Raw genomic sequence first — 27,317 nt, 5'->3', positions numbered from 1 at the left:
AAGATGTTCCTTCTCCTCCAAAAGGCCAAAGTTGTTTGCGTTTCCTTCAGCAGTCGTTTCTTAGGTCATGATGGAGATGTTCGTTACTTCGCTTTCTGAAGGACTTCGATAGCGAAGGGGACTCTGCAGAGGGCTCCCAGCATCCCCCTGTCCTCATGGCTGAGGCAGGAGGAGCTTTGCTTCGCAGGCCGTAGTTGCATCAAACAACCCCAAAATACATGGCTCGTGTTTTAAACTCCTTTGAAGCTGTTTGTTTTGACTAAAAACTCGCAGGCCCAGGAATGGCAGTCTTGCCTCTCATCTCAGGAGGATCTGGTTAGTGTCGCCCTTGGCCAGTTCAGCATGTAGCTAAAATGCTTTCCTAATCAGAAGGGCTCTGGTTAGCAGGAGGAGCCTGGAAAATCCCCGTCTTTTAGCAACCCCAAAGGTGCTGGCGGGCTGTCCGCAAGGTGACTGCCGTCTCCTACGTTTGGTGCCTTGAGAAGCGCTTGCGCTTCCGAAAATGAGACGAGGTTTGCAAATGCAGCGCGCTGCCTTCTTTCTCTGTTTTCCTCCTCCCTCTGCCCCACTCTCTCAGGTAGCTTCATGGGAGCTAGCAGGTGGCCTAACCGCCTAAGTTTATCAACCAGCAGGCTCCTCCGCGGGCTGCCCCGCTGGGCTTCCCGTCCTCCCTCCATTAAATATTAGTACAGGTTTAAGTTTCAGAAGGAACAATAGCTCTTCAAAACTCTCTGGGTGAAAAATAAATAAGTGGGTAAGTCGTTTGCTTTCACAGGTTCCAGCCTAGCGAATTCGTTGCATTAATATTGCAGTTTATGCCAGCAGATAAAATAGTAGTTCTTTCTGTGAAGAAACTGCTGCTTGAAAAATCTGTTAATATTACAGGTTAAAAAATGAGCCTTATAAGTCATTTCATGTTTCGAGAATCCTGTTGAATCTGCTTAGTTTTTAAATTTTATCTTAGCACATCTCCTGGCAGTACACAAAATTTCCCTCTTACAGAGTAGTTCTTCTATATCTCACATAGAAATCAATGCAGTGACTGGGTTTTTATCAGCTCTGTCCACTTGACAAATACATTTTCTACTGCCTAAAGTTCAGTCCTGAATCTAAAGGTCTATTGAGGTGTTTTAATTTTGTGCGCAACTCTCAGTTGAGGTTTCTAGGCATAAGTAACACTCGTAACTGGATTCTTGGTTGGGGCTGTTTTAGCTATGCGATACCTAACAGAGGTCAGATGCAATAGCAGCTTGCTTGCTTTCCTTGCTGTCTGGCTTAAGTTTCCGAACGTGCCGAACAGGATTGTTCTGTTCTCCGGAATATTCAGTTTACGCAGATACCAGCCACTGTTAGAAATTTAAAACCAGTGTTTGTCCAGTTGCCTTTGAATGTTAATTTCATTATTGTTAAATATAAGCCTCATCGTTATCTCTCCCAGATTTGCTGGTGAGATTTTGCTCTAGATCATGTAACAAAAGCCCTTACATTTTAATTTTGATGCTGGTATTGATTTACCAATATTAACTGATTTCTCGGTGATCTTTGCTTTATCAGTGTTCATTGACTTAGAGAATGGAGCTGCTAAACGACATTTTTTTAATAGTTAAGAACTATTAAACTATTAACTATGACCGATAACTTACTGTTGATTAAAATAGAGGAGCGATGGCTGGAGCAAGGGAAGAAGCACCGTCTGGCACTGGTTGGGAGGGAGAAGTACCCCCTGGAGCCAGATGGGAAGGGGAGGGAATAGCGGAAATAGCATTTTAGTTTTTGCTTTAAAAAAAAAAAATTTTTTTTTTAATGTAATCACTGGCTGCAGTTTGAACCAAATTAATAACCGTAATTTGTAAGTCTCATTTCGGGTAAATAATGGTAAGTTTTAGGACCTGAGAAGTTACTTGAGATTCCAGTGTCAGCTTTCTGCATGCCCCTTTCTGATGCTTGAGGAAATCCTGCTTGACCAGAGCTCCTGCAGAGTTAGAGATTTTAAATTGCATATTTAAATATAATTAATGCTTGGATGACAACCTTCCAAAATGCTGCTTTGAGAGGTCCTTACAGATCTCTTCATTCAAAGCATCTAATGTTTTCAATCTTGTTTACTGTTTTACAGCTGTTAACACAATAGGGTGAAAGCTTCCAAGGAATGACTGTTGGTGTCTGAGGGAATCTAAATCCTAGTTGCAGAACAGTTGCTGTGCTGGCATGTGACACTTTTGTACGGTGTTCACAACTGGCTTGTTGTGAACAGCTGCAGGTTGCATAAAGCACCTATAAGGATTTTGCTCTATTTGTAAAGGTTCCGTCTACACTGTAAAAAGTTTGTGGACGTAGCTGTATATATTCCCATTTTAAGGTGAATTCTCATAGCATGAAATCAACCTATGCTGTGGAAAACAGTGCTTTTGCCAATGTAATTGTTATCATTCATACACTAAAAATAAGCATGGTTCTAAAAATCTCACTGTATATGATGGTAACAACAGCAGCACTCAGTTCTGCATTTGCATAGGAAGATTTGGCATAATTTAATTGAGCTACGCTGGCAGAAATACTTCTTGCCAGAGTATTGATCTGTGCAATAAACCTTAGCCTCTTAGCCTGGTATAAATTTATTTATTTATTTATTTTAGAAGCACATTTCACCAATGAACATTACCATTTTGGTAAAAATGGGAGCGTAGACTTAATTTAAGATTGCAGTTCTTGCTATGAAATGTCAGAATGCTTTGCAGTTCTTCTAACCTGAAGTCAGTGATTAGGAATAAAACCCAAATGCCAGCAAAGCATAAATGTATAGTAGTTTTTGACTTCTAAGAATATTTATAGAAATGTTCATTATTATAAAATAAATGTATGTATTTTTATTATTGTTGAAGATTGGTTGACTCAATATTATGCTTTTTGTTTTCCAGAAACCAGCAAACATTCTGGTAATGGGTGAAGGTCCAGAAAGAGGAAGAGTCAAAATAGGTAAACCTTTTCAGAAAACTTCATTGCACAACTAAGGAGTAATTAAAAATGTTGCATCTTCAGTGTAAGATAGAAAAAACTCTAAATTATTTTTGGAGAAATGTATGTGCAACATCTAGTTCAGTTCTAAATCTAAGTCCCCAAGTTTACAAACTTGAGAGATTCAAGATAATTTATTAGACATTTAATAGAGCTTGTCAAGGATATTTGGTGGGATAAAAATATCTGCAAGAAACAAAAAATTAATAAGCACATAGAGCAGCTGCTGTAGCCAGGACCAGGTTAAATTTCTGTATGGCAACCTTAGTGTTGAACAAAGGCCAGGGTTCCTTTGACTTCTTCTACGATTAAGTATTGTAGTGTTGTTACTTATGTCATATTAATTCTTAACTATATTTTTATAAACAATATCAATGCGCATGTTTTTAGAGGTCCAAAGATTTGCTACGTAAAAAGCAACTAGGCATCAAAGTGGCAACAAAAATGACTGTGACGGTCTATCAGAAAGCTACCTGGCATTTCATAGCTTTGGAAGCAGAAAGATTTAGATCAAATTTGTGTAAAAGATAGTTTTGGACTTGGATAAAATGTGTGCACTGCAGTTGTTTTACTTTTGCTCTTTGGATAAATATATAGCAGTTGCAAGTATTCTCATCTCAGTTCTTTTCACAATTTCGTAAATGTCTATAAAAATGAAAGAGAAAACGTACATTAGATTTAGAGACCTACTCTTATTGAATTGGGTTATCCAGGTATCCGTTACAGCTCATTTTGAATACTGTGGCACTTGTATTTACATATTGTTTTACATTTCTGTGATGAAAACACTTATTCAAACGTCACCTTTCATAGTCATATCAAATGAAGTACATGGAATTTAGGCTTATATAAGGATATGTATTATTATGAGTAACTTGTCAGTTACTTAGAGACACTGATTTGTAAGTTTTAGTGTTTCTGAGCTTTTGTTCTAATAGCTTTTTGGCAAAGCTGTTAAATTACAAGTTGTAATTTATGCTAAATTCTTTAAATGCTCTTTCTTTTTCTTTTCCCAGCTGATATGGGTTTTGCCAGATTGTTCAACTCACCTTTGAAGCCATTGGCAGACTTGGATCCAGTTGTGGTGACATTCTGGTACAGAGCTCCAGAGCTGTTACTTGGAGCCAGGCATTACACAAAGGCCATTGGTAAGCTGCCGAGTAAGAAGGAGGTTTATCTTTAACTTTTTAAAAGGAGGGAAACCATATAACACATATGATGATCAGCTGACCAGCTAGGTTTTTTCCTGAAGTAACAACAGATGGAGTCTGATCCAATCCACAGTAAATCCAGACGGAACCTTTTGGAAGGCTTGGTGCCTTTATTTTTAGATACAAATTAAGATTAATGTTAGAAATTTTAAATGCACTTGTTCATTGTTGCTTTTTTTTTTAATAGAAATATTCTTTGCATTGACTTATATCGTTTTCTGATGTGGGCTCAGAAATCTTGTAATAGCTTCAAAGGGAAAAAAGCTGTGGCTAGTGAAGTGCTGTTCTTGTACTGTGTTCCAGTGCTTCGTGCTTCTATAAAGCGTCTGGCTCGATAAGGTGAAGGGCAGTCTCCTACACTGCTTGCAGTCTGCAGATCATTCATTCTTGAGGGCTTATGAAGCTCCATGTTCAGGAAATGCTGCTGGCCAGATCCTTGTCTTTATTATGACTTAATAAGTTCCATAAGGATGATCAGCCTGAGTGCCTAGCAGTTTGGATGATAAAAACACTTGAGATGCACAGGAGGTATCCTGTCTGCATGATTAGGTTGTACATTGAAGAGAGCTGCAAGGAAGCGATGTCCCTGTGCTGAAAGGGGTTAAATCCTTCCTCATATGTACAGAGGTGGCTTTCTTGGCAGTTGCAGGCATTTTCTTATTACAGAGATTTTCACAGATGCTGTGTGACCCCTTGTTCTCGCAGTTAAAAAACACTTATACTAGCATCTCAGTGGAGAATTTGGTTGGGTAGACTAATACTTTCAACTAAGATCTCACAGTCTGACTTTCTCAAATAACTACTCTTTATCAAACTATACCATTATGTGTGAGTGTACAAAAAAAAAAGCTTACAAAATGAGAGGTTATATATTTGTCATCTAACTTCCTCAATGTCTGCTTGCACTTCACATTTCTTTACCACTTTCCTCTCCTATTTAGTGTCCTTAAATGTGGGAGGACCTGAGGTGGGCAAAACACTGCTTTGTGTGTTGATCTGGCCTTCAGAATATGCAGGAACTGTGAAGAAGTGCAAACAGACTTCTGCACAGGCCTAGTGAGCATAGCTATAAAACTTTCTGTAATCAGAGCTGCATGTTCCAATTTGTAAGAATATGTAGACTCAGTCTTGAAGAATTCTGCTTACAGGCAGGTAATGTGCATTTCTATCCTTGCACAAAATTTATCAGAGTGAAGAAGCTGAAAAGTCGGATCTTAAACCTCAGTGTTGCAGTGTTTTCATCTGTTGAAATGGACAAACATAAACTATTAAAATGACTGTGTCCCTTAGCAAGTAGCATGACACAACGGAAGTGTAACTGTAAAGCAAAATGGTGTTGAGGATGTAGCATCCACATTACATGTTTCAGAGAAAGGGGAGTACTTTGGGCCATCTCTAGCTTGTTTCGGTGGACAAATGCTCATTAGTGGTGAAAGCACATCTTTTGGTTTAATTTCATCCCAAAGGCATTAATTTTATGCACGCCTGAGACAACTTTGCAGTGTGAGCTGAATTTGGGCAAACTGATCCATTTCCAAAGCAAACTCCTGATCCAAGGTAAAATACTAACAGCAGAATCATTCAGGTTGGAAGGGAGCTCGGGAGGTCTCTAGTCCAACCTCAAAGCACAGTCCACTCTGAATTCAGACCAGGTTTCTTAGGGCTTTGCCCAGTCATATCTTGAAAACCTCTAAGAACAAAGATTGCACAACCTTTCTGGGTGACCTGTTCCAGTATGTAGTCATCCTCATAGTGAAGAATTTTTTCCTTATATCCAGTCAGAACCTCCCCTGTTTCAATTTATGCCTGTTGTCTCTCCTCCTGCCACGCACCACTGTGAAGAGCCTGGCTCCATCTTCTCAGTCATCACCCTGTAGGTACTGTGAGGGGTGCTGTTAGCCCCCTGCCCCCAAGCCGTCTCTTCTCCAGACTGAACAAGTCTTGTTCCCTCAGCCTCTCCGCACAGGGCAAGTGCTGCAGTCCCCAACGAACTTAATGGCCCTCTGCTGAACTAGTGACAGTTCTTTGAAGTCTGCCTTACATTCAGGCCCCCAGACTGGACATGGTATTCTCAACGTGGTCTAACGAGTGCTGAGTAAAGGGGAGTAATTGCTTCCCTCAGTCTACTGGCTCTCCTGCTATTGATACAGCCTAGGGTGCTGTTAGTCTTCATCACTACCATTTGCCTAAAGGACGCCGAGCTCCTTTCTTTGCAGAGATGGTCCCCAGCCTAGACAATTGCAGGGAGTTAGTCCATCCCAGGTGCTCGACTTTGTATTTGTTCTTGCTGAATTTCATGAGGTTCCTGTGGCCCATTCCTCCAGCCTGTGTTCAGTTCCCTCTCAATGGCAGCTCTGCTATCAAATGTGTCGACTGTTTTTCCAGTTTTGCCTCATTCACAAACTTGATGATGTGTCCCATCTCTTTCTTCTGATCATTGGTAACGATATAAAGCTGGATAGGTCCCAGCATAGGCCTCTGTGGTACTTTGCTAATCAGCCTCCAGATAGAGTATGAACCATTAATCAGTGTCCCTAGACCCCAATGACTCAGCCAGTTTTTCCTGAAGTCCAGTGCCTGTATTCTACTACATGCCTTCTTTACTCCACTATTTCATGTTTTTTCCAGCCAAGGCTGCACTGATTATCACATTCCCATCCATTTCTTCCTTGTTCATGAGCAGCAGATCCAGGAGATGACCCATGTCACATCTGTGTTAAGAAGTTGCCGCAAACATGCTCCAGAAATCATCGCAAGGTCCCCGACACAGCCCTGTCCATCTCTGTTTATTCTCCCTGATGCTACGCTGTCTGTTCTCCTCCCACAGCTCCTTTCCCTGGTGACTCTGCCTCAACCAGAGCGCACCTCCCGCAGGTGAGACTGCTGCCCCCCTGCAGCCCGCATCCAGGGTGGCAGCACTTGCCCTGTGGAGCTCTGTCTTGGTTGAGGTCTCTGATTTCCCAGGGTGCCTTCTCCAGCAGATGCTGGGGATGGAGTGCTGCAGCTTGTCCCCACAGTTTTTGAACAGTCCATGCTGTCTGGAGCAGACTTTCAGGGCCTGCTTTGCATCCCCCATTGTGCAGACTGCCCTGCTAACTTCTAAAGTCTCTGTTTACTGCTATTTGGTGAAAATGGTTACTATAAATATTTAAAAAAAATGCCAACAGGGTCACTTTAAATGCTTGTAAATGAATACGGTACTTAAACTACCTTGATCAAGTTGCTTTTGTGAAGCTGCAGCATGAGCGGACCGGATTACGGAGTGACCTGTGCTCATAGCATTGAGAAGCTACCTTAACTGACAGTTACCTGTTATTTTTGATAAATAGCACATTTGTTTGCAGATTTAGGTGTGCAATGATATGTACCATTATCTCAGGATATCTCTTTGAAGAATGAATTAGTATAATGCCGTTGTTTTTTAATTATGTCATAAATTACTTAATTCTTGCCCTGAGGGATCTGTAGTCTATACTAAAACACAAACAAGGAGTCCCTATGCAATTTTAGAGGATGCTGCTACCTCAGAGATTTGTTTTTGTTAGTAGTTTATTATTTTTGAGGCTTTTACTTCTTACCCAAACCAGTGAACCCCTTAGAGGGGGTCTGAATGGATAGTGTGATACACAGCACACTGTGGGTAGCAAGGGCATTCAAAATGCTTTGAATGCAAGCAAAGTAAAAGTACGGAAATTAAAACAAGGAAAGTTGCAAGGTAATATTTGTAGGATGAGCGAAGGATTAGAGGAGGATGTGATTAAAGAGAAAAGAAAAGAACAAAGATATATGGGTGATCTATATGCAGCTGTAAGGCAAAGGGAAGAGGTTGGTAACAAAATGACAGCAATGATGTTCATGCACTTTGAGTCCAGACTTGTGTTTTGCTTCTAGCATTATCTGCACTTAAAAAGGCAGTCTTAATGAGCGAATCACACTAGTGAGAACTGCCGTTTAACTTGAACATGCATGTTTTTTTGGCAAAGAATGCAACTCTTAAGCTATCTCTTAAATCTCTATTCAAGAAATATAATTCTAACATCTCTTAAAATTACACAATCCTCAGGAGCACTAATGTACTGCTTTTAGTAAAAACTCATTAATTATTTAAGATTCTCACTTAAGTGCTATTCAGTTGAACATACTTATTTAGAAGAGTGATTAGATATGGCAGTTTATGAAAAAGTAAATAACAGGCTATTTGGTATATAGCTTCTTATTTTCTACAGGTATTTTCTTATGCTTTCTATATAATGTAATTCTATATAATCAGTAATCAATAAAATGAGGCTAAAATCCATATCACACTGGCTTTTAAAGAGTTTTAAAACTCTTTGAGTTTTACCATTGTGAGAAATATTTTTATTTGAATTTACTAGGAATTTATTCAGTCATCAGTTCTTTATTGCAATACATTAAACATTGTCTGAAACAGTTGCTGCATAATTCAGGCTTTTACTCAAGTTTTTACTGGCTTTCAATTTTTATATATCTATTTTCTGTATTTCATACTCTCTTCCTTATCTTATTCTCAAGACTCAATTTCCTGTTGCCTTGTGCCATATTTCCACAATACTTGATAGAAAATTTTCCTTGTGCGAAAAAAGGAACAGTTCCTTTTGCCTGCCCTTTGCCAATCGTAGCTCGAAAATGTGACTCTCTTCCTTGACCTGTGATATCCAACTCCTTTTCTAAAATAACTGTTCATGATCAAAGCCTTCAAAAATACTAGCTGATTTTGTAGCTTCCAGTTTTAGGCTGCTCAACATGAACAATGTTAAGAACAATGTAATGAACAAGAGTTTCAGAGAGGGCTGGAACTCAATACACCTTAAAAATTAAGTTCCTGATGTCAATTTGGACAGTCATTCACTTTTGAAATGTTTCTTCTCTTAAGTTTTTTCATGAGAAATCCTTCTTTCTGTTTCTTCCTCTCAGTTCCTGTTCTTTGCATGCATTGATGCTACTTTACTACCCTGTAACCTAAAGTAGAGCGTCATTTTTTTGTTTATGTTACTATACAAAATTAACTATGTGGGTTTTTTACTCAACTCTGAATAGTCAGTACTTGGTAAATGCAGAAAACATTTGTTTAGCTGCATGTATAGTATGCACATCAGGAAGTATACTTCTGAAATTACTAGCCGTGTATTCATAAGATCTTGGATACTGTCTAACATGGTGTCCACTTCATTTTTGTTCTTCTAATAAGGCCTTTAGATATGTTTGCTTGTATGCAAATCGTTCTTGTACATGATCAGTTGATGAACTAGAATTTGACTTGTGTTACTTTACAAGTTACTTTATCTTGGTTTTCTGGGCCTGATGTTCATTACATTTTGAGGATTTGAACTGCAGGGAAAAATTTTACTCAATGCAGTCTATTTAGATAGAACTGTGTAGTCTAAACACAGAACACTTACTGTATAAGTGTATTTCGTTATTTTAGAGGTAGGTTTACATTGACATTTTCCCCTTATTTGATTTGTCCCTTCATCCTCATGAAATACTTGTCACTTATTAGCTTGCAAAAGAGGTTGTCGTTTATCACATATCTAACACCATGTTTTGAGGAGGTGCAGGAGTCTGGAAAATACTGTTGCTGGAAAAACAAAGAGAAATAGCATTTGCTTTCTGCATGTTAAAAGAATAGTTTAAAAAAAAAAAAAAAGTTAGAGTTTCATGGGAAATAGTGTTCAGTTTCCTGAACTGTGAACATTTGTAGTCTAAGTCCTACTTGTTAGCAGGTCTGTTAGTAGTTGGTCTGGATTTTCAGCTCCATAACCTAAAATCAAAATCTTGCTCTCCCGAGTTCATATCCTAATATTTTAACAAAGAAGTAAAACATACAGAGAAAAGTAACTTGAACCAGCTTTGGGTGAAACCAAGTTACCAGGAAAATATAAAATGCTTGTGACCATGGAAACACTAATAAACTTACTGAACTTTTTAAAAGTCTCCAGAGGAACAGAAAATGTCATTATAGTCAAAATACTAAAGAAACAATTTTGAAGCAAGTGATGAGGTACCATACTCCATTCATTGATGGGCAAAAACTTCTGCACTGTAATTTTAAGGGGAATAAAGGAAATGGTTGAGGCAAGATTAAGGAAAACATAAGCTAGTTTTCGGCTTGAAATGTCACATTAGACTTTTTTCATTCTGGGAATATTAAAATAGAAAAGTGAATATTACAGTTGTAAGAACTTTTTCATCATAGACGAAAGTTCACAGACTTTTAAGAAAGCACATGGCAGTCTCTGCTATGATTCATTCTGGGACATCTTGAAGCAAGCTGCAACTTGTGTAGTTATCAGTGCTAGAACACAAGAACACGTTATCTTACCTCTCCTTACCACTTGCCTTAATTAAAGAAATGCATGATAATGGCATGTGATGGCTTATAGCATTCTAGATAGTTTGGATTTTGCTGGCAAAACAGTTCTTTAGAGTGACTGTCAACCCACCCCTTAAGGCAGGCTGAAAGACTGTCTTGAACCAAAAAAGAATGGCATTAATAATTATAAAAAAAAATAGATCGGCGCACCCAAGAAATCTCCACTGCTGAGTTACAACATAAGGACAAGTGAGGAAAGTTTATTCCTATACCTAGATTGTAAGTCGACAGGAATGTCAGTAATGGCCATGTGGCAGCTGCATTTACCAGCCTCAGCAAGATTTAGTAATAGAAAAACTGTAATTTAAAGCTTGGGCAGTGCACTGTCACCTCATTCTATTTCCAGACTAACATATGGTTATGAAAGCTGGAAATGTGTGAAAGGTATAAGCAGATATCAAAATGCCTTTGAAAGCACATGTCACAGGAAAATATTGGGTGTATCAAAGGGAATGAATTCATAATGAATGCTGGGATCTGTCAGAGTTTGAACAACTTGCTTCAACCTTATCCAGGGGGGAAAAAAAGGGAAATATCTGGGACATATTATATGGGATTTAGGATGGAAATATGTGCTCCATATTGTGTGTGCAGCAAGTCGCCCACATTCTGTGAGACGCACTGTGCGCATATGGACTGCTGGCATACTGACCAGGCTGTGAGGCTGCTTGGGAGTTTGGACAGATGCCAAAAGTTCTTCAATCCTCTTACGCCAGGAGGGCAGGGGGAAGGGGGAAAAATAAGACATATCTGGAAAAGCTGGTAAACCAGAAATTCCAAATGGGGCCGTTCAGAAGATCGAATAGTCCTTAGGAAAAATATGAAACAGAGGTTCTCTACCTGTGGTCTGTGGACCTGTGGGAACGTGGGGACTGCTTTTAGACATCCATGGAAGGTAATTAAGAAAAGCAAATCTGTAGTCAGTTAGCTTCAATTTGCTGCGTGGGGATCCACATTCTTGGTTGCTACAAACTGGGCAGGAGGAGGAGGACAGTAGAAAAGAAATGTAGAAAAGTTTGGAAAATATTCATTTATGTGCTCCGAAAAGAATAACTCAGGATACACTAGGAAGGGAGCCTTGTTCATGCCTTGGGCAATGTTATATGACATGGGAAGTAATTGGATTCAGATGATATTTTGTGGTAAACTTATTTTGGCATGTGGTAAACTTTCTTCATTTTGATTATCACAGTTGTTCTTCTTTTTGAGAGGCAAAATATTTAAATACCAAAGATTAATTGTTGTGCTCTTATCTAATTATTGCAGATGCTAAATGATTTACTGCTGTGTTTTTCCTCTTGTTTGACAGTGAGCTCTAAAATACTTTATATGTCTCGTTTTCAAAAAAAAATAATTGCACTTAGTACACTGCACAATCTTATCACTGCAATCACCTAAAAATGTAAGTATTTATAACAGATTATTAGGTCATTTGAATAGAACATTTTATAGATGCATAAATTAGTATTTTGTGAAACTTCAGATGCTGACAGCAACTCGGGGTATATCGTCTACAGGGCTGTTGTGCAGTTTAATACGTTAACTATTTCAGGATCTAGCATACTGGTTCCTGTCATCTAACTGCTGTATTGCTCTCTCTTGTCGAATGTGTTAATGTCTGTAAATAAGCTGGTAAAGCCTGTGGCTAGTGGCAATTATGAAGAGTCTGAAAGGTGTGTCTGAGTTTCTGTACTAGCGTCATGGTTGGGAGGATGAGAGCAGTGGCAGTGACTCTCAGCGCAGTAGGCCAGACCTGTGTCAGATGTTGTAAAGCCAATCGAGTTGCTCTAATGTGAGGCAGACAGTAAAATTTTATCTTTTAGGACAGTAAGATGGGTCTCAGGAGACTTGAATTTAAATACTGACTCAGTCCCAAGCTTTGTCTGTAGTTTACAGCGTGTTTAATCCACCCCATGTGGTGTTTCACCATCTGTAAAATGGGGATGCTACTTAATAGTATTGTTCTGAAAATAAAATCAATTACACATAATGAGGAGCTCCAGGACAAGTGTGTTACAGATTATTTTCATTACTTGCGTGAATAGATTAATTCATCTGAGAACCTGGGGATGTCATTTAGCATCTGCAGTTAGCTTGAGAAATACAACTCATTCTGGATGTTTTAAAGAAAAGGGGGGCTGGGAGGGGGGAGGACAACAAAACCAGTCAATTTTCAGTCACAATTACAGTCTGCCAATTGTGCAGATTTATAGCATGTTTTTTAGCTGAGGGAACACATAAATTGTGTGAAGATTGCTGTATGGCAAATGAAAATTCCAAATATTTTTTACAACTTAGATTGCTGTGTAAGTTAACCTGTAAACTTCTACTGCTGATCACCCCACACTCTTCCGAATGTTCATGATTCTCTCCTCCTCCTGCAAAACATATGAGAGAAAGAACCAAGGGTTTTTGTCTTTTTATTCAATATTTTGGCAGATTTGCTATTACATGATTACTATGACTTAACTGTATGTGGATTATTTTAGAGAAGGAAAATCGAAATACCATAACAATACTCAGAAGTCAGAATGTCTTCCATAGCAATAGCACTGTGATGAAAAAACACTTTGAGGAAGAGGTGCCTTCAAAAATCCCTCTATGCTTAGGCCCCTTCAAAAATTGACAGTGATCTGTGGACCAAAAAAACCTCCCTCCCCGTAATAGTCTGTGCTGTTTCTTTTTCCTTCTAATTCCTTTTTCCCTGAGAATATCAAACAGTTTAAGTTCTTCCCAGCTGTGAACAATCATGGTGCCTCTTAATGTGAGCAAGCTTGTGCCTCCCTAGCAACTCACTAACTTTGCCTTTTATCAGGCAGATGATGCAGCAGCAGCAGGATTGATCCTCTACCCTCCCTGAGCAGCCTACTCTTTAAGTTCAGTTAAAAAGAAAGATTTAGGGAGGTAAGACAGGAGTTCTCCTTGCAATGTCTGCCATAGCCAAGAGCGAAAAATAGGTGCTGATGTGGAAATGGAACATCAATGGTGACAAGATAAAGCAAGGGTCAGCATTTGGAGAAGATTAGGAGATAAATTTTGCCCACTTCTCTTCATCCTCAACTCCTTTCTATACATGTCAGTTGTGATATATTGTGGTTCTTTGGGATATTCTGCAAATACATAGTTCCTTCTATATATGAACAGGTAAGTGGTTTGCTGCAGAATTGAACTTGCATCTCAGGAATGTTTTGATACTGCTTTATTTTTTACGGTGTCCTTTACAAAGCAGTGAACTGAAGGCTGATCTTATTTTCTTAAATGAAAGGTGAGATTGCCGTATAAAGATCCAAAAGATTGTGTCTAGTAAAACCTGGTTCCATGAACACTTTTCTCTAGCTAACTGGTGTGGTGATGACAGCTTTTAACTTGCTGTATTGACTCCCTTGTCTAAAAAGGTTTGCCAGCAAAAGTTAGTTTTAGAACTTAGTTGAAAATCAAGCACCTAACATCATAACCATCTCAAGATGCATGCTTCTGGTGCAGAGGAATTTTTTAGCTGATTCATCAGTTTGATCTTCAAGCACAATTATTTCAGCAATATCAGCTGAAACTTTCAACAGTACAGTACTGATTAGTACTTCAGTAGAATGACTTGTTCTCAGGACAGAGTTGGGATTGCTTCACAAAGAGACTTCTTGGGAGTCGTTCTGGCTGGCAGCTGGGTTACAGTTCACGGCAGTTCATTTCGTTGCCTATCTAACAGAGCTGCATGTAAGAATGTAGGAGATATCCTCAGTACCTTGTTAGCCATAAGGTTGAATCCCTTTGTAACAGAAATGTTAAGAAACTGTGAAGTGAAGCACTCTGCTTAGAAGGAAGATTAAGCTTCTATGTCTGCTGTCTTGGAGGTAGGATTTCTTTGTGTGCATTCTTCTCTATTGACTGAAATAAGTTAAGCATCAAAAGCTTTAATAACTCCCAGAGAAGACTGTCATGGACTTGCAAACTGGAACAAGTTATGAAAGTACTTTTCATACATACTCCTCATATTCCTGCCAGACAGCAGGGCTTTTGCTCACCTTATGTTAGCTCTAGAAGGTGTTGACATGTTGGACCTAGTAAAAAGTTGTAATAGTTAATGACACAAGCCAAATGAGAGTAGACAACAGATTATAAACTCACTGTCCCTCTTCATTCACCGTGGAGTTAACCTCCGAAGATCTTCACTATGTACAGAAAAACTGTGTTTTGTTAAAATATTGTAATATAAGAATCTGTGTTTGATTAGGCATGAGAAATAAGTGTATTTCCTTTTCAAAGAAGATTCACTGCTCTCTTCTCGTTTGCTACACTTCAGAAAAGCACAGATAGTGGCAACAATTTTCTAATATGCTCTGTTATTTGTACAATATAGATTGTACCATATTAGATACCTGTTGCTTGCAGTGATGGAATAGAATGGAAAAAGGTGGGTGGGAGGGAATTAATGATAAAGCACCATGATTAAGAATCCTAGCCTTCCAGTCCCATGCTCAGGTGATACTGCCAATCCTTGTTTTCATGTGATAAAGTGACTGTACAAAGCTTTGGATGTTCCCTGAAAAACTTTGTAAATATTCTTTCAAGAAACAGCTGCATATCTTAATCCTTTCGTGGTTATAGGAGGAAATGATAACAACTTCATTATTTGACATGCCTAATACATTGCAGTATAAAAGATTCTTGTGACCTTTGCAATGAGAAGCTTTCATAGCTCCTTTACTTACAGTAGTTGTTTGATATTTGGTAGGGGAAATAGCCCTCAGGCTACAAAGCTGCCTTTTCTGTCACCCATTAGATTTCTTGTGCTTTTGATGAGATGTCACTTAAAGACCATTTTTTCTTTTACTGTTTCACTGAAAAGCTTTGGCAGCCTGCCCAAGTGACTCTTGGCCCCTGTGAGGTCTAAGCACTGCTGTTGCCAGAACAGAAGTAGGAGTACATGCTCTGCTACATCTTGGAGGTACTGCAGGTGGCATAAAAATGATAGCCCTCTGCCTTTCCTGGCTGATCTGAAGGCTTAAGAGTAGGAAGAAAATGAGGCTATAACCCGCTTTCCTCACCAGAGCTCAGCGCTTGTCCCAGTGGCCTAATTCCCTGCCCTGAAGGGACATCACCTAAGACTGGAGCTCCCCTCATTCTGTGGAAGAAGAAATGAGGAAAGAGAAGAAGGAGTTGGTGGGCTAGCTTTTGTGCAACCATCCATCTGTTCTTTCCCTCAAGGATTTTAGCCTGCTCTACTGCTAGCCAGTGGAGTTAATCTGTAGCTTAAACAGTAGAAGTCTTGGAGATGTCACCGAAGAGTGAAGAGCTAAAGGACTGCTGATGAAAATGTGGTGTATAGGATTTTTTTCCTTGGGAAAAATTTGGGGAGACGGACTGTCGCGGACCGGAAGGAGTCGTTCAGGACGACCTCCCTCCCCCTTGGGACCAACGACAAAGTTTGTGATGCCCTTGGACTGAATTAAGGTGAAATGACACCAGACAACCAGTTTCAAGATTTATTAACATCAACTAGCTAGACAAGTCCCATGTCACACGTTTCAAACAGATTCAATAAAAGAGAGGGAAAAAGAGAGAAAAAGGGGAAAAGAGAGAGAGAGAGGGAAAAAGGTATCACCACCCGTGGATCCAGCAGCGTCCCGGTGGTCCTCTTCGTTTGGGAGTCTCGGGTGTGGGGGGGGCTCCCATCTGGTGGTAGGTGGGTCCTCTTCACCTGCCACTCCGAGTCCGATGATGTTCCGCTGACTCCGCTCCAGACCTTCAGTCGTCGCAAACAAGCCCCGCCCCATTCACCCAGTCTGCAGGTTTTGTAGGTTCTTGCCCCGCCTCTGGGAGGTGCTTCCTCACTTCCCATGCGGATTAGCTGTCATGCGCAGTCCGCCCTCTCGGAACCTTCCAGAAACGGGCTGGGGGCATCTGGGGGTCTCCTGCTCATGCGCAGATGGCAAATGAGTACGTGTGGTTCGTGCCAGATGTGCTGTTCCCCTAGAGGTGGCCTTCTGCCCTTTTCGCGCCCTTTTTCCACCGTGCAGGTGCATGAGGTTGTTTACCTCGCGGATGGCTCCCAGGGGCGCCGGGGCGGCATTGCCCGATGCGCCTTGGCAGCGGCGGCTCTGCAGCAGCAGCAGCAATGTCGAGACAAAACCGCATTTAGTACTGGTTTTCTGCACAGACACTGCAAATACTTACAAAAGTGGCATATTTAAAGAATGCTACTTTTTACAAAGGCAAATATTAGAAATTTTAAAAATGCCAGATCTACTAATGTCCCTAAAAAAACTTTAATTCATATGCTTTATGGTACAATTGTTAATAAGATCACATGTTTTTCCCCCTGAGGTTTCCTGTAGTACATAGGCTGCACAAGGAAATGCCAGGTTGCATATACAGCCATAAAGCAGGAATTTCCAAGTTTTTGGATGTGAAGTTCTGTAAATTAAGTGTTTAAGTCCTTTAACATGGATTCTTGGTTTATAATTGTTTTTTTGCTGCATGAGAGGACATATTAAGGCCATCTAATCCTACTGCTACTCCCCATATGAAGTCATTTATTTTAGGTACCTGTGTCATCAAGCTTACCACAGTAATTTTAATGTAGCACTGCAAGCTAGATGATGTGTCTAATGCACAGCAGCAGTGTGAAATCATATGATCCCAAGATGTTCATTTAATGCAAATATACTGAGGAGTAGAAATTTAAGTGAGAGAATAAATATTTTGACAATCTAAAATAGTTCTGCTTAAAGCGAACAAAGAAATCATGGCCTACTAAAGCCCTGTAGAAATTCACAGTTGATTTCAGTGAACTCAGAATTTCATTCAAGACATTTCAGAGGTTTTCAGATGTAGTAACTGAAATTCATGAAATTCTTAGGACAAACACGAGAAAAGGGCAGCTTACTTTAAAAGGCTAGAATGGAAGCATACGGGTTAAAAAAAAAGAGGGGTGTGAGTATAAGGATAAGAGTTTTAATGACTAATTTTAATTGAAATGGTTTTGCCTTTAAAAGTTCTGAGTTATCTTGACTCTCTACATCATGACCCAGGAGTTATGCATTCTTGAAAAAAAACACTGCACTTAAATACACATTTGGCTGACTGAGAGCATCCCTTCAGGTTTCTGGGAGGTGTTTGCTGTCTGCAGAACACTTATTCTTTGTGTTTTTACAGTATGAGCTCCTGTTCTTTAGTCAAGTTCTGTTGAGATCCTGTTAAAGCTCAGTGAACATTTGCTAACTTATGAGTAATATCAGATTTCTGACCTTTAACCTCTTGAGATCATTTTTTTGCTTCCCCATGAAAAGCCTATCATGTGTAAATGTTTCAGTTTTGCACAGAAGGTGTCAAATTTAGAAGGCTAGGAAGTACTCTTTCACCCACCCTCTATTTCGTTGACTAAAGTATTTTTTTTAATGAAACATACAAAAATTGAGACCTTAACTTACAAAAAGGAAGACTCTTTTTTGGGGGCAGTAATGACATTTATATTCTCTTTACCTTATCAGACAAAAGAAACAAGAAAATCCCTGTTTTAAGGTGTACTATTTCTTTTTAATCTAATTTCTAGGTATTTAAAACCTGGAGAAATTAATAAACTGTTTTCTGTAGTGTCTCTATGCTCCCAGGTCACTGTCTATCAAGATTCAAGATCAGTTTAGAATACGCTACTGTGTTCAGCATAAGAAATGCAAGATTTTTGTTATGAAGGAGTTGTACCTTTTCATTAGACCATCTGAGACTTGCTTGAAAAAAATAGATGCACTTTGCATGCAGGTTTCCTGTCTCTTGGGACATATGTTGCCCTTGATTTCATTTGAAAGTTTACATGAATGTTTTGTGGACATTGTAGCTCTTACATGTGTCCTGGATTACCTACCTGGCTTGGCTTAGGGCTTTGCTAACTAGCTTATGGTTACTCGGGTCATCACTCACTTCCGCCCTTGGTGGAGGTATAGAAGCTGTACTCTGGTGTCCCTCTGTTACTGGGCTGTTCACTTTTTTAATCAGTGTTTGAGGACTTCTAGAATCTAGACTTTATATTAAAAACCAAAAGAAAAAAATCCAGGTTGGTTGAGATACTGATGCTACTAAGCTAAACCTCACTAACAATCAATTGCCAATAAATAAACATTTTCCAAAACGTAATCCTGAATTCTTCATTTCTTTTCTTGAACATAATTTTATCAAAGAACTGTGTAAGATTAGCGGCTTGTTTTTGTATTTCTTTCCTTGGATGTAGTTAGCAAATATAACGTGTTTCATCTTTGTCTCTGTTCTGTCTTCAGTGAAACATTGTAGTTAATATGCATGGGGAAGGATGTTTCCTTTTGAAAATCAAGGCTATTGTCTCAATGAATTGTCTTGTTGTCTTAATAGTCTTAAAGAATGTTTCCAAACTATTGGCATAAACACAGAAATGAGATTGTTCTGTCATAGAAAGGAAGGAATACAGGAGCATTTGCCTACTTAATCAGCCCTGTCATTAGACCACCTACGTTGGTGTCCTTTTGTACTTGCTCCTGGGCTTCGGTGTTGGGGTAGAGCTGGTCATGCAGGATTTTCTCAGATTTAGTAGCTGACCTAGAAAGCTATTAGCGTCACAGGTTTCAAAACTGGGACGTGTGCTGCCGTACGAACATCCTGGTGATCTGGACACCTGGGCATGTGTAGGAAGAATCTGTTTATCAACAGCAAGGGACCATCTTTAAAAGGCTGTTTTTTTCACTTTACAAAGTCGTCATGTTATCCTGAGAAAAATCCTTACAGTGGAAGGATATTGCACTGGTGAAGAGCTGCAAGTGGGACCTGAGCAAGCTGTTCCCTGGAGGACCCTAGGGAAAGGAGGATTTCACTATGAGGGCCTTCCCTCCAACCCCTCATTCAGAGAAAATGAATTTACTTAGAGAACCAGAGAGCAAAATTGGCTTGTGTTTAGGTTAAGTGTAAACCGTCAGAAAGTGGGCAGTGTGGAGGTCTTGGAGGGCAAAGTGTTTGAAATGTTGGGGATTATGTTAGCATTTGAATTTATGAATAACTATGCAGTCAAGTCTCTGGACCTTCAGAAGTTTGTGCTCTACGCGAGAATCTTTTTATTGACACTTCTGTGGAGCACACCTCCCGTATGGTTATTCTAGTATGCTGCTTCCCTGATGAAGAACAACTTTTATCAAGGACTGTTTTGCAAACCTCATGGTAGTGGAGGAAAGGGTAGAAGACCGAACCATCCTTATAGGAACGGTTGTATCACTCTAGTATATTTATTAGGATCCTTCTGGGACATCAGATCGGAAAACATTTTGTCTTCAGCACAACCTTATGGGATATATGTGGCCCGGTTTTCAGTGGTTCTGGGACATACAAGTTAAAATGGATGCTGTCTCTGGTTTAGCATTGGCTCAAGAACAGTTGGAAAATTATTGGAAAATTTTGCCTCTTTTTTAAAAATACATGTTAGTCTTATTTATAATACAACTGTTATGCAGTATTGGTTATAAGAAGCTCCCATTGCATTAAAGATAGGTATGCACTAGATGAATAAAATGTACTGTATTTGAAAAATATTGTTTGCATGTTTTAAGCCTTGCTTTTTAAATGCCCACTTATAAGGGGCAATACTTCTTATTTGGAATAGACTCTTTGATTCTAATAGGATATAATCATCATTGATCTTTTTTATGATCTATATTCTGAAAACATTTGAAATGAGACCACATAGGGAATTACTAATTGTCACATTTTTTCCATAGTCAGATCTTAAATTCATATTTGTTTGACGAATATGAACAATGTAAGGAATAAATGTATGTTACGGATGCTTATATTGATGAAGTTAAGTTTTCCAGAATTTAACAGGTTATTCCTGCTAGAAAAATGCTACAAATGGTAAATAATTACTGTAAATTATAAATCTTACAAAAAAAATGGAGTAGACAAACTTGACAGAAAATCGTTAATAGTGAGAATGGTTTCAATATGTATCAAGGATGTGTTTAAGATCAGGTTACATGAAAGTTAGATTCATGAAGAAAAGGTCCTGACCTGTTTGAACTGCAGGTTATAAGGCCTTTTCCAGCTGTTTAATCTTCACTTACGGAAGTTAAAGCTTCAGGCTTTCTATACGAAGGTATTTTATATTAATTCTTTGAAGCTGAAGGGTATCTAGGAAGAAAGGGTTGAACCTCAACATTGTGGATTACTCAAGAACATAGTGACTGATCAGTGTTAAAGTATTCTCATGTTTGACTTGTCCAGAAGTGCAGTCCAGAAGTATATCAAACACCAACTTGAGGTTATCAGTGTTTGTTCAGCTGCAGTAATGTCTGTCTTTGAGTTCTCAAAGGGTTTTAAATGTGCTGTCTGTATTAATCATAGAGCCAGGAAATGGGAATTCATTGCCCCAGTGGTCCTTCTCTCACACCATTCAACTCATCAAGCATCAGAGGTTCAAAGTTTGCAGTGTCACAACAGGGAGATTTCCCGGTTTAATTTTGCTGTCAGCAAGATTACTGCATTTCTTTTTTTTCTTCAGATGGAAAAGATCAGTCAGGATACAGCAGTAATGAATGGAAGAATGTGCAGCGGCCCAGCCGCTCCCTCACTGTGTCATGGGCGGTGAGCGCTGCTGAAGGCCACGGTAATGGGGGGCTGCAACCCCCTTGGCCTCTAGATAAACCATGCCCCAGGAGATTTTCCATGTGGTATGAAAATTAATGAATAAGTAGTTTTAAATGAAGACTATGTTCTTCAAGTGATACATAATTTCTATACTATAGTAGATAATTTGTGGTTACTACCCAGGTAGGAACCTCTGCTTTAGCTGCTTGAGCAGATAAAATCTCTAGAGCTAAAGACCTTGTTTTCATACAGATAATGCTAATGAGAAAATCAAAGCAAGATAAAAACCTGGGAAAGTGATGTAATTCATATAACAAGTTATACCCTGTTGAAATTGTAAAGCCTGAGATGTTATCATACTTGCCTGTAAAGGAGATTGGGGGAAAGACTTATAAATTGGGACACCCCCAAAAACCTCAAACCCCACCCCCCAAACCCTACATTTGTAACATAATGAAAATGGAACAGACCTGATTTGACAAAGAGAGGGCCTGTATGATGGCTCTTTTTTCATCTCTGCTTTTTGTGATTCCAGAGAAGTAGTGCTTTTTCTTTTCTCAGTATTGCTGACTATGAATCTCCTAGGCAGCGTGGCACAGACTGCACCAATGAGAGGCAGGTGGTTTTGAGTCTTTTAGATCAGTTGCATACAGATAACAAAAGCGAGTGGTCTCTTTTTTTTTTCTTTTCTTTTTTTTCGTTGATGGTATTCTGTTCAGTTTGAATCTAATAAACCATACTCCAGTTAGTTAGTTCTCTGTCTATTATATCTTTAAGGGTAAACTGCTCTCTGTGTATATACTGTTAAATTTGGTGAAGTTCAGAAGGTCTCCCAGGGTCATCTAGTCTATCCTCAACTATCAAACAAGGCTTCTACAGTCTTGTATTCAGTAATCTATGTTCATCATTTGTCTGATCTTGACATCTTTTTCCAGAGTTACATCCTAGACACATTATATTTGTCAATGTAACAAATCTTTTTTTTTTTTTTTTTTCTGCCGGTAACCTTTTCCTCACTGACAAATTCACGCTTTTCTTTTAAGGTACGTAATAAAGCATTAGGGTCTTACAGAACACTAGGATTGGTGATGATAGTAGTAGCTAGAATGATTACATGTAATCTAGAATTTTCTTTTATGTGATATATTTAGTTTTGAAAAGCATATTAATGAAAAGTTTATGAAATAGAGGTTGGTATTTCCTAACATTGAGACAGCAGTATATCATGCTGTTGTTTTGTGCATGTGTGTGAGATGTAGATGAGACAGTTCTAGTGTTGTTTCAGTGGGAGTTAGTTGTCAAGTAAGATTTTTTTTTCCCTTAATTTAGTAATCAGTCTTCTACTCTCAATTAAAATTAGGATCTTGTTTCTCTGTTTTATCTAGCTCGCACTATTTGTCTAGACGTAAGAGTCATTAATCTCTTCCTTATTAGTATGTATTTGCTTATCAATTACCTGTTTGGAATTGTTCTAAAGTATGTGATAGAATTTTTGTTTGAATATATCCTTTGAGGGGAATTAGTGTTCTGGTTTTGATAGTCAATTGAATGCCTTTTAGGCTATGTTGTCAGCAAACATAGTGTGGGTTTCTGCCATAACTGTGAATACATTAAGTGTTGGACTACCAGTGTATAGCTTGAAACAGAATTTGGAAACTGTGATTTTGCTTGTAAAATCTGGAGATACATTTTTTTCCTCTTTTTTATGTATGTTATGTTAATGCATTATTTTTTAAAAATACTGTATGTAATTGTACTATGAGATATTTTATCTTACAGTAGTTATACAGATTGTTCAGGAATTGTACAGAAACAAAAATCAAAGCGATGAAATACAGTGAATTCTCATGAATGATCCTCCTTCTCTCCTAGATATTTGGGCAATTGGCTGTATATTTGCTGAACTATTGACTTCAGAACCTATATTTCACTGTCGTCAAGAGGACATCAAAACAAGTAATCCTTTTCATCATGATCAGCTAGATCGCATTTTCAGTGTAATGGGATTCCCTGCAGGTAACTTATTTTCTTTAAAGGGTCAGATATAATGCTACTGAGTTGAATTTTGTTCTAAAAGAAATGCCCAGTTGTTTGTACAGGTGCACAGAAGCTGTCAGTGTGATGGATTTGGAAGTGCTGACAATTATGGAACAATAATACCAACAAACATAAAAAGTCAACAACTCCTGTAGCTGTTTCTTCTCATGTATTACTTAACCTGTCCTTTAAGTATTTCAAATGCTTCTCTCTCTCTTTTTTTTTTTTCTTTTCTCCACAAAGATAAAGATTGGGAAGACATAAGAAAGATGCCGGAATATCCGACTCTTCAAAAAGATTTTAGAAGAACAACGTAAGTGGATGATAACAAAAGTTCAGTGAATGTAGCACATATGCAGAAATTAGGTCCTACTGTCCTTTTTTTGTTGTCATTTTTGTTTTGTTTTGGAGCATTTGGGTTCTAAGGCTGTGACAGCTCTCCTGTTTCGAATTAGCTTGAAGGGTGTTTGCTGCCCTAGGTGCTTAAAAGCATCAGCTGGATGGCTGCCTCAGTTTTCTGGAAGGAATCGTTATAAGTACCATTTAATCTATGGCAGGCAAAATCAAATACGATTGCTTAAACCACTTGTATTAGCCGTTCAAGATAACTTCATTCATTTTGTGTGAGAAGGATTAGGGAAGTTATTTCCTTGGTCCCTTTGACCAGCAGAAATCTGAGCCAGTAATGTGGTGGTCATAGTTGCTGTGTAAAGTAATGTGCGCAACAGGTAGTGATGTAAAGCCCCTCTGGGATCTGAGAATTTCCTGCTTTCAGTGTTGCCAAGTGCTTTGACTAAATTAGTCAGGTGTTGTTGATAGATCAGAAGGTATAAGGAGCAACAGAGATTATGTTTTAAGGCAGAGGAGCGGGATTTGGGAGCTTTGGATTCTGTGTCCGGCTCTGTCATGGATTCATTATGCTGACTTTAAACAGGCTATGAAGCTTCTCTGTGCCTGAAGTTTCTTTCTCTTTAAAACAGCTACAGTTAACCTCTAGATTTATAGATTAAAGGCAAGGCCCAGCACAGGTCATACATATTCTGGGTGTTTTCAAGCTCAGGAGCTATAAGGGCTGTGTGGTTTGCTGCAGGTGGGAGTGGGGAGATACAGTGGTAAACTAATTTCTCTGCCAGAAGAAACAACATAACAGCTTAGCTGTTGCACTGTTAAGAACTGCTCTGCGCTTTCTATGGTTGAGTTGCTTAAGGAAAGTAGCACATAAACTTCTTCAGCTTGAGTTTCTGTCATATGCTAATGTCAACAGCTTATCCGTACACTAAAGAAGTTGCATGTTCCATTGAAACAATCTGTGCACAGTTGGTATTACTGCTAGCACTGCTACTACTGATAGTGAAAGACATCCTTGTAGTGTGAACTGCTAGATATGTCTGACATGATTTCCGATAGCAATTCTTTTCACATTTTACTTATTAAAAGCTGGTAAGTGTTTTTGTGATCACTTGGTACAGTTCTATATTTTAATGCTGCTTTGTTTCTGAAATGTCTTTATTAACAATATTTTTCAGATATGCCAACAGTAGCCTCATAAAATACATGGAGAAACACAAAGTCAAGCCTGACAGCAAAGTTTTTCTTTTGGTAGGTACAATTTGAAAATCACTGTGATGATAGCAGTGAAATGTGTTTGTGCTGGTAATATCTGTGCCTGTTCTTCTATTTTATTCTAATGAACACCGATATAAAAGAAATCTGTTTATTACTAACTGGCCATTTTTGAGATGTTTCCTCTTTGTATATGTTCATGTTGAGGGTGTGCTTAAACTGCTGGTATGCAAGATCTGAAGCATTTACCTAACTAAGTCTACGGGGCGTTTGTGTACCCAGCCTTACTCCTAGACTTAATGTACGAATAAGATAGTATTATGTATCCCCTGGTTGTGCTTCAGAATCCCAAGAGCTAGAGAGTTCTGTGGGGAAAAAAGAGAGGAAAGGGTAATAGATATGCATGTGGGCAAAACATCTTCAAGAAATTTAATTATTTCCTAAAGTAAGCTTCTTTGGTTTTGTTTTTTCCTTCCCTCTGATGATAGTCTGCCTCTACTCTGTGTATTTGTACTCTGTATTCGTTGGTTGCCTAGTTGAGTCATTCACTGTAGGTGACTACAGGTTGCTTTACCTATTATGGCGTTGTTTCTAGATGCATCTGTGATGACTTAGTGCTTTCTAAAGTTATGAATGAAGTTCAAAGTGACTTTGCTAATGCTGTGAATAGGAAGTCACTGTAATGATCTTGTTAGTGCAGCTTGAATTCTGGTAGTCTGTTTTCATCATTAGAGATAGATTCAGCTTGGTAGTCCCCTTGAAAGTTTTGTTCTTTGGCTTAATAGTATCTTCTGGATAATGACAAAAGTAGCTGTAGAAACAGAATAGGTTGGTCCTAATTGGATGAGGTGATGGTACTTGCTGATACCCAGCATTTGAAGGGAAGCATTCACATGAGAAATGTGAGACTTCATTAAAAATAATTCAGACTTCATAAACGTACTTTACTGGGCAGAAATTGGAATGATCTGGGGGAAGACACTAACTGAAAAGACCACAGTTGTAAGATATGTTATTAGTTAGCACCTCAATTTCCCCTCCTTTCGCCTAAAGATGAAAGGCACCAGAAAGCCTGCTTTTGTGGTAAGGTAAAGAATCAAATGATGGATAAAGTAGTGAACTAAAGTTAATGCAGGGTACACCTTTGACTGAACAAATAGATAGGTGTCTCCCTATAAATTCCACTGTGTAATCATGAAGATGGGAACTGAGGTTTTCAAAGTTCTAAGGGCTCTGTCTGAACATCGTGAGGAAGACGTAGTTTGCTTAGCCAGGTAGGTTTTCTTAGTCAATTTTCTTAGTCAGTATTAATAATCAGGGATGAATAGGGATGGTTTAGTGATAGACCACTGAGACAGAGGTTGCTCAGTCTCCCATAGATCAGTCTCCCAGAGCTCTGCAATAGAATATGCAGGAACATGGACAACTTTCTAGGTAGGTCTTTGCTGCACTGAGAAGGTCCAGGCGCCAGAATTGCCACAGCCATGGTACTGCAAAGAGGATCAGTACCTGCCTTACCTTATGAAGGATCCCCAAAAACAGCAGAGCTTGAAGGAAAGGTGCACATTGCTCTCCCATATCAAGAGATTAGAAAAGCACCTGCCTAGGAGGCTGGGAGTACACTGATTCTGAAGCAGAGTTCCTGAAACATCTTGTTCGTGTCTGAGGCAGTTAGGTTGTTTTTTGGGGTAACCTCTGTCTTGTAAGATGATCTCCGAGGATATCTACTTTGTAATCTTTGTTGATCGAGATTTTGTGCTAATTTGTTCAACAAGTCTATCAGAGAATAGGTGAATAAAGTACCAAGTAGGATAGCAAGTGACTCTAGGCAAAGAGGAGGCTATTATGCCACTCTGCCGACTGACTCAGAGTATTAATGTCTATGTGAAAGCCAGAAAGTATTTCCATCCAGGAAGAGAGGCATCTGTTCTTGCTGCCCTGGGATAGTAACAAACATTGTATTTATAGCCATCATGTCAGGCCAGTAGAGCCTGACAGTCAGTAATCTTGAATTGGAGAGTTGCTGAGAAGTATGAGAGTCTGTTGATAGAGTCCAGTCTCATAGGCTTTCTACGTTGTGATAGCAACTGTTACCCTGAAAGCAAATTGTGTCCAGACTTTTTTTTTCTGTTCACTTTCCTGGAAGCAGCAGAAGCTACAGAACACCAGACTGTCGAAGAAAGTTGGCCCCCAGTAGCATCCCTGTTAAGCAGAACATCTCAGTTAATAATACTGTATGTAGCATCACCTGGAATGGGCAAACTCATTATATTCTTTGGGATGGAGAGAGATTATTAAGAGAGTGAGAAGCTCATTAAGAGGCCCTGGATATCTTCAGATCTTCTGCAGTGATGGAATAGCCTTGTCTTTGAATGACAGAAAAAACAAATTATATTTGGAGATTTCCTGTGATGAAGGTGGTACTGGGCAAAGAGTTGGAGGAGGTTTCTCTTGAGTAGTACGACAGCAACCAGTTCTGAGGAAGGAGTGTGGCAGTGCAG

General features: G+C 39.0%; 1 protein-coding gene across 3 annotated transcripts in view; it reads left to right on the top strand.

Annotated features, from left to right (window-relative positions):
- Positions 1-27,317, top strand: part of CDK19 (cyclin dependent kinase 19) — a 133,567-nt gene that overhangs the window by 90,252 nt on the left and 15,998 nt on the right. For all 3 annotated transcript variants that reach the window (XM_064508884.1, XM_064508882.1, XM_064508883.1), the window contains 5 exons: positions 2,919-2,976; positions 4,032-4,163; positions 23,089-23,232; positions 23,497-23,566; positions 24,780-24,852. In XM_064508884.1, coding sequence (XP_064364954.1) covers positions 2,919-2,976; positions 4,032-4,163; positions 23,089-23,232; positions 23,497-23,566; positions 24,780-24,852 — 477 coding nt within the window. The remainder of the gene's footprint in view (positions 1-2,918; positions 2,977-4,031; positions 4,164-23,088; positions 23,233-23,496; positions 23,567-24,779; positions 24,853-27,317) is intronic.

The sequence above is a fragment of the Dromaius novaehollandiae genome, chromosome 3, assembly GCF_036370855.1.
Source record: "Dromaius novaehollandiae isolate bDroNov1 chromosome 3, bDroNov1.hap1, whole genome shotgun sequence".
Taxonomy (NCBI): domain Eukaryota; kingdom Metazoa; phylum Chordata; class Aves; order Casuariiformes; family Dromaiidae; genus Dromaius; species Dromaius novaehollandiae.
This window is presented reverse-complemented; position numbering and strand designations above follow the sequence as displayed.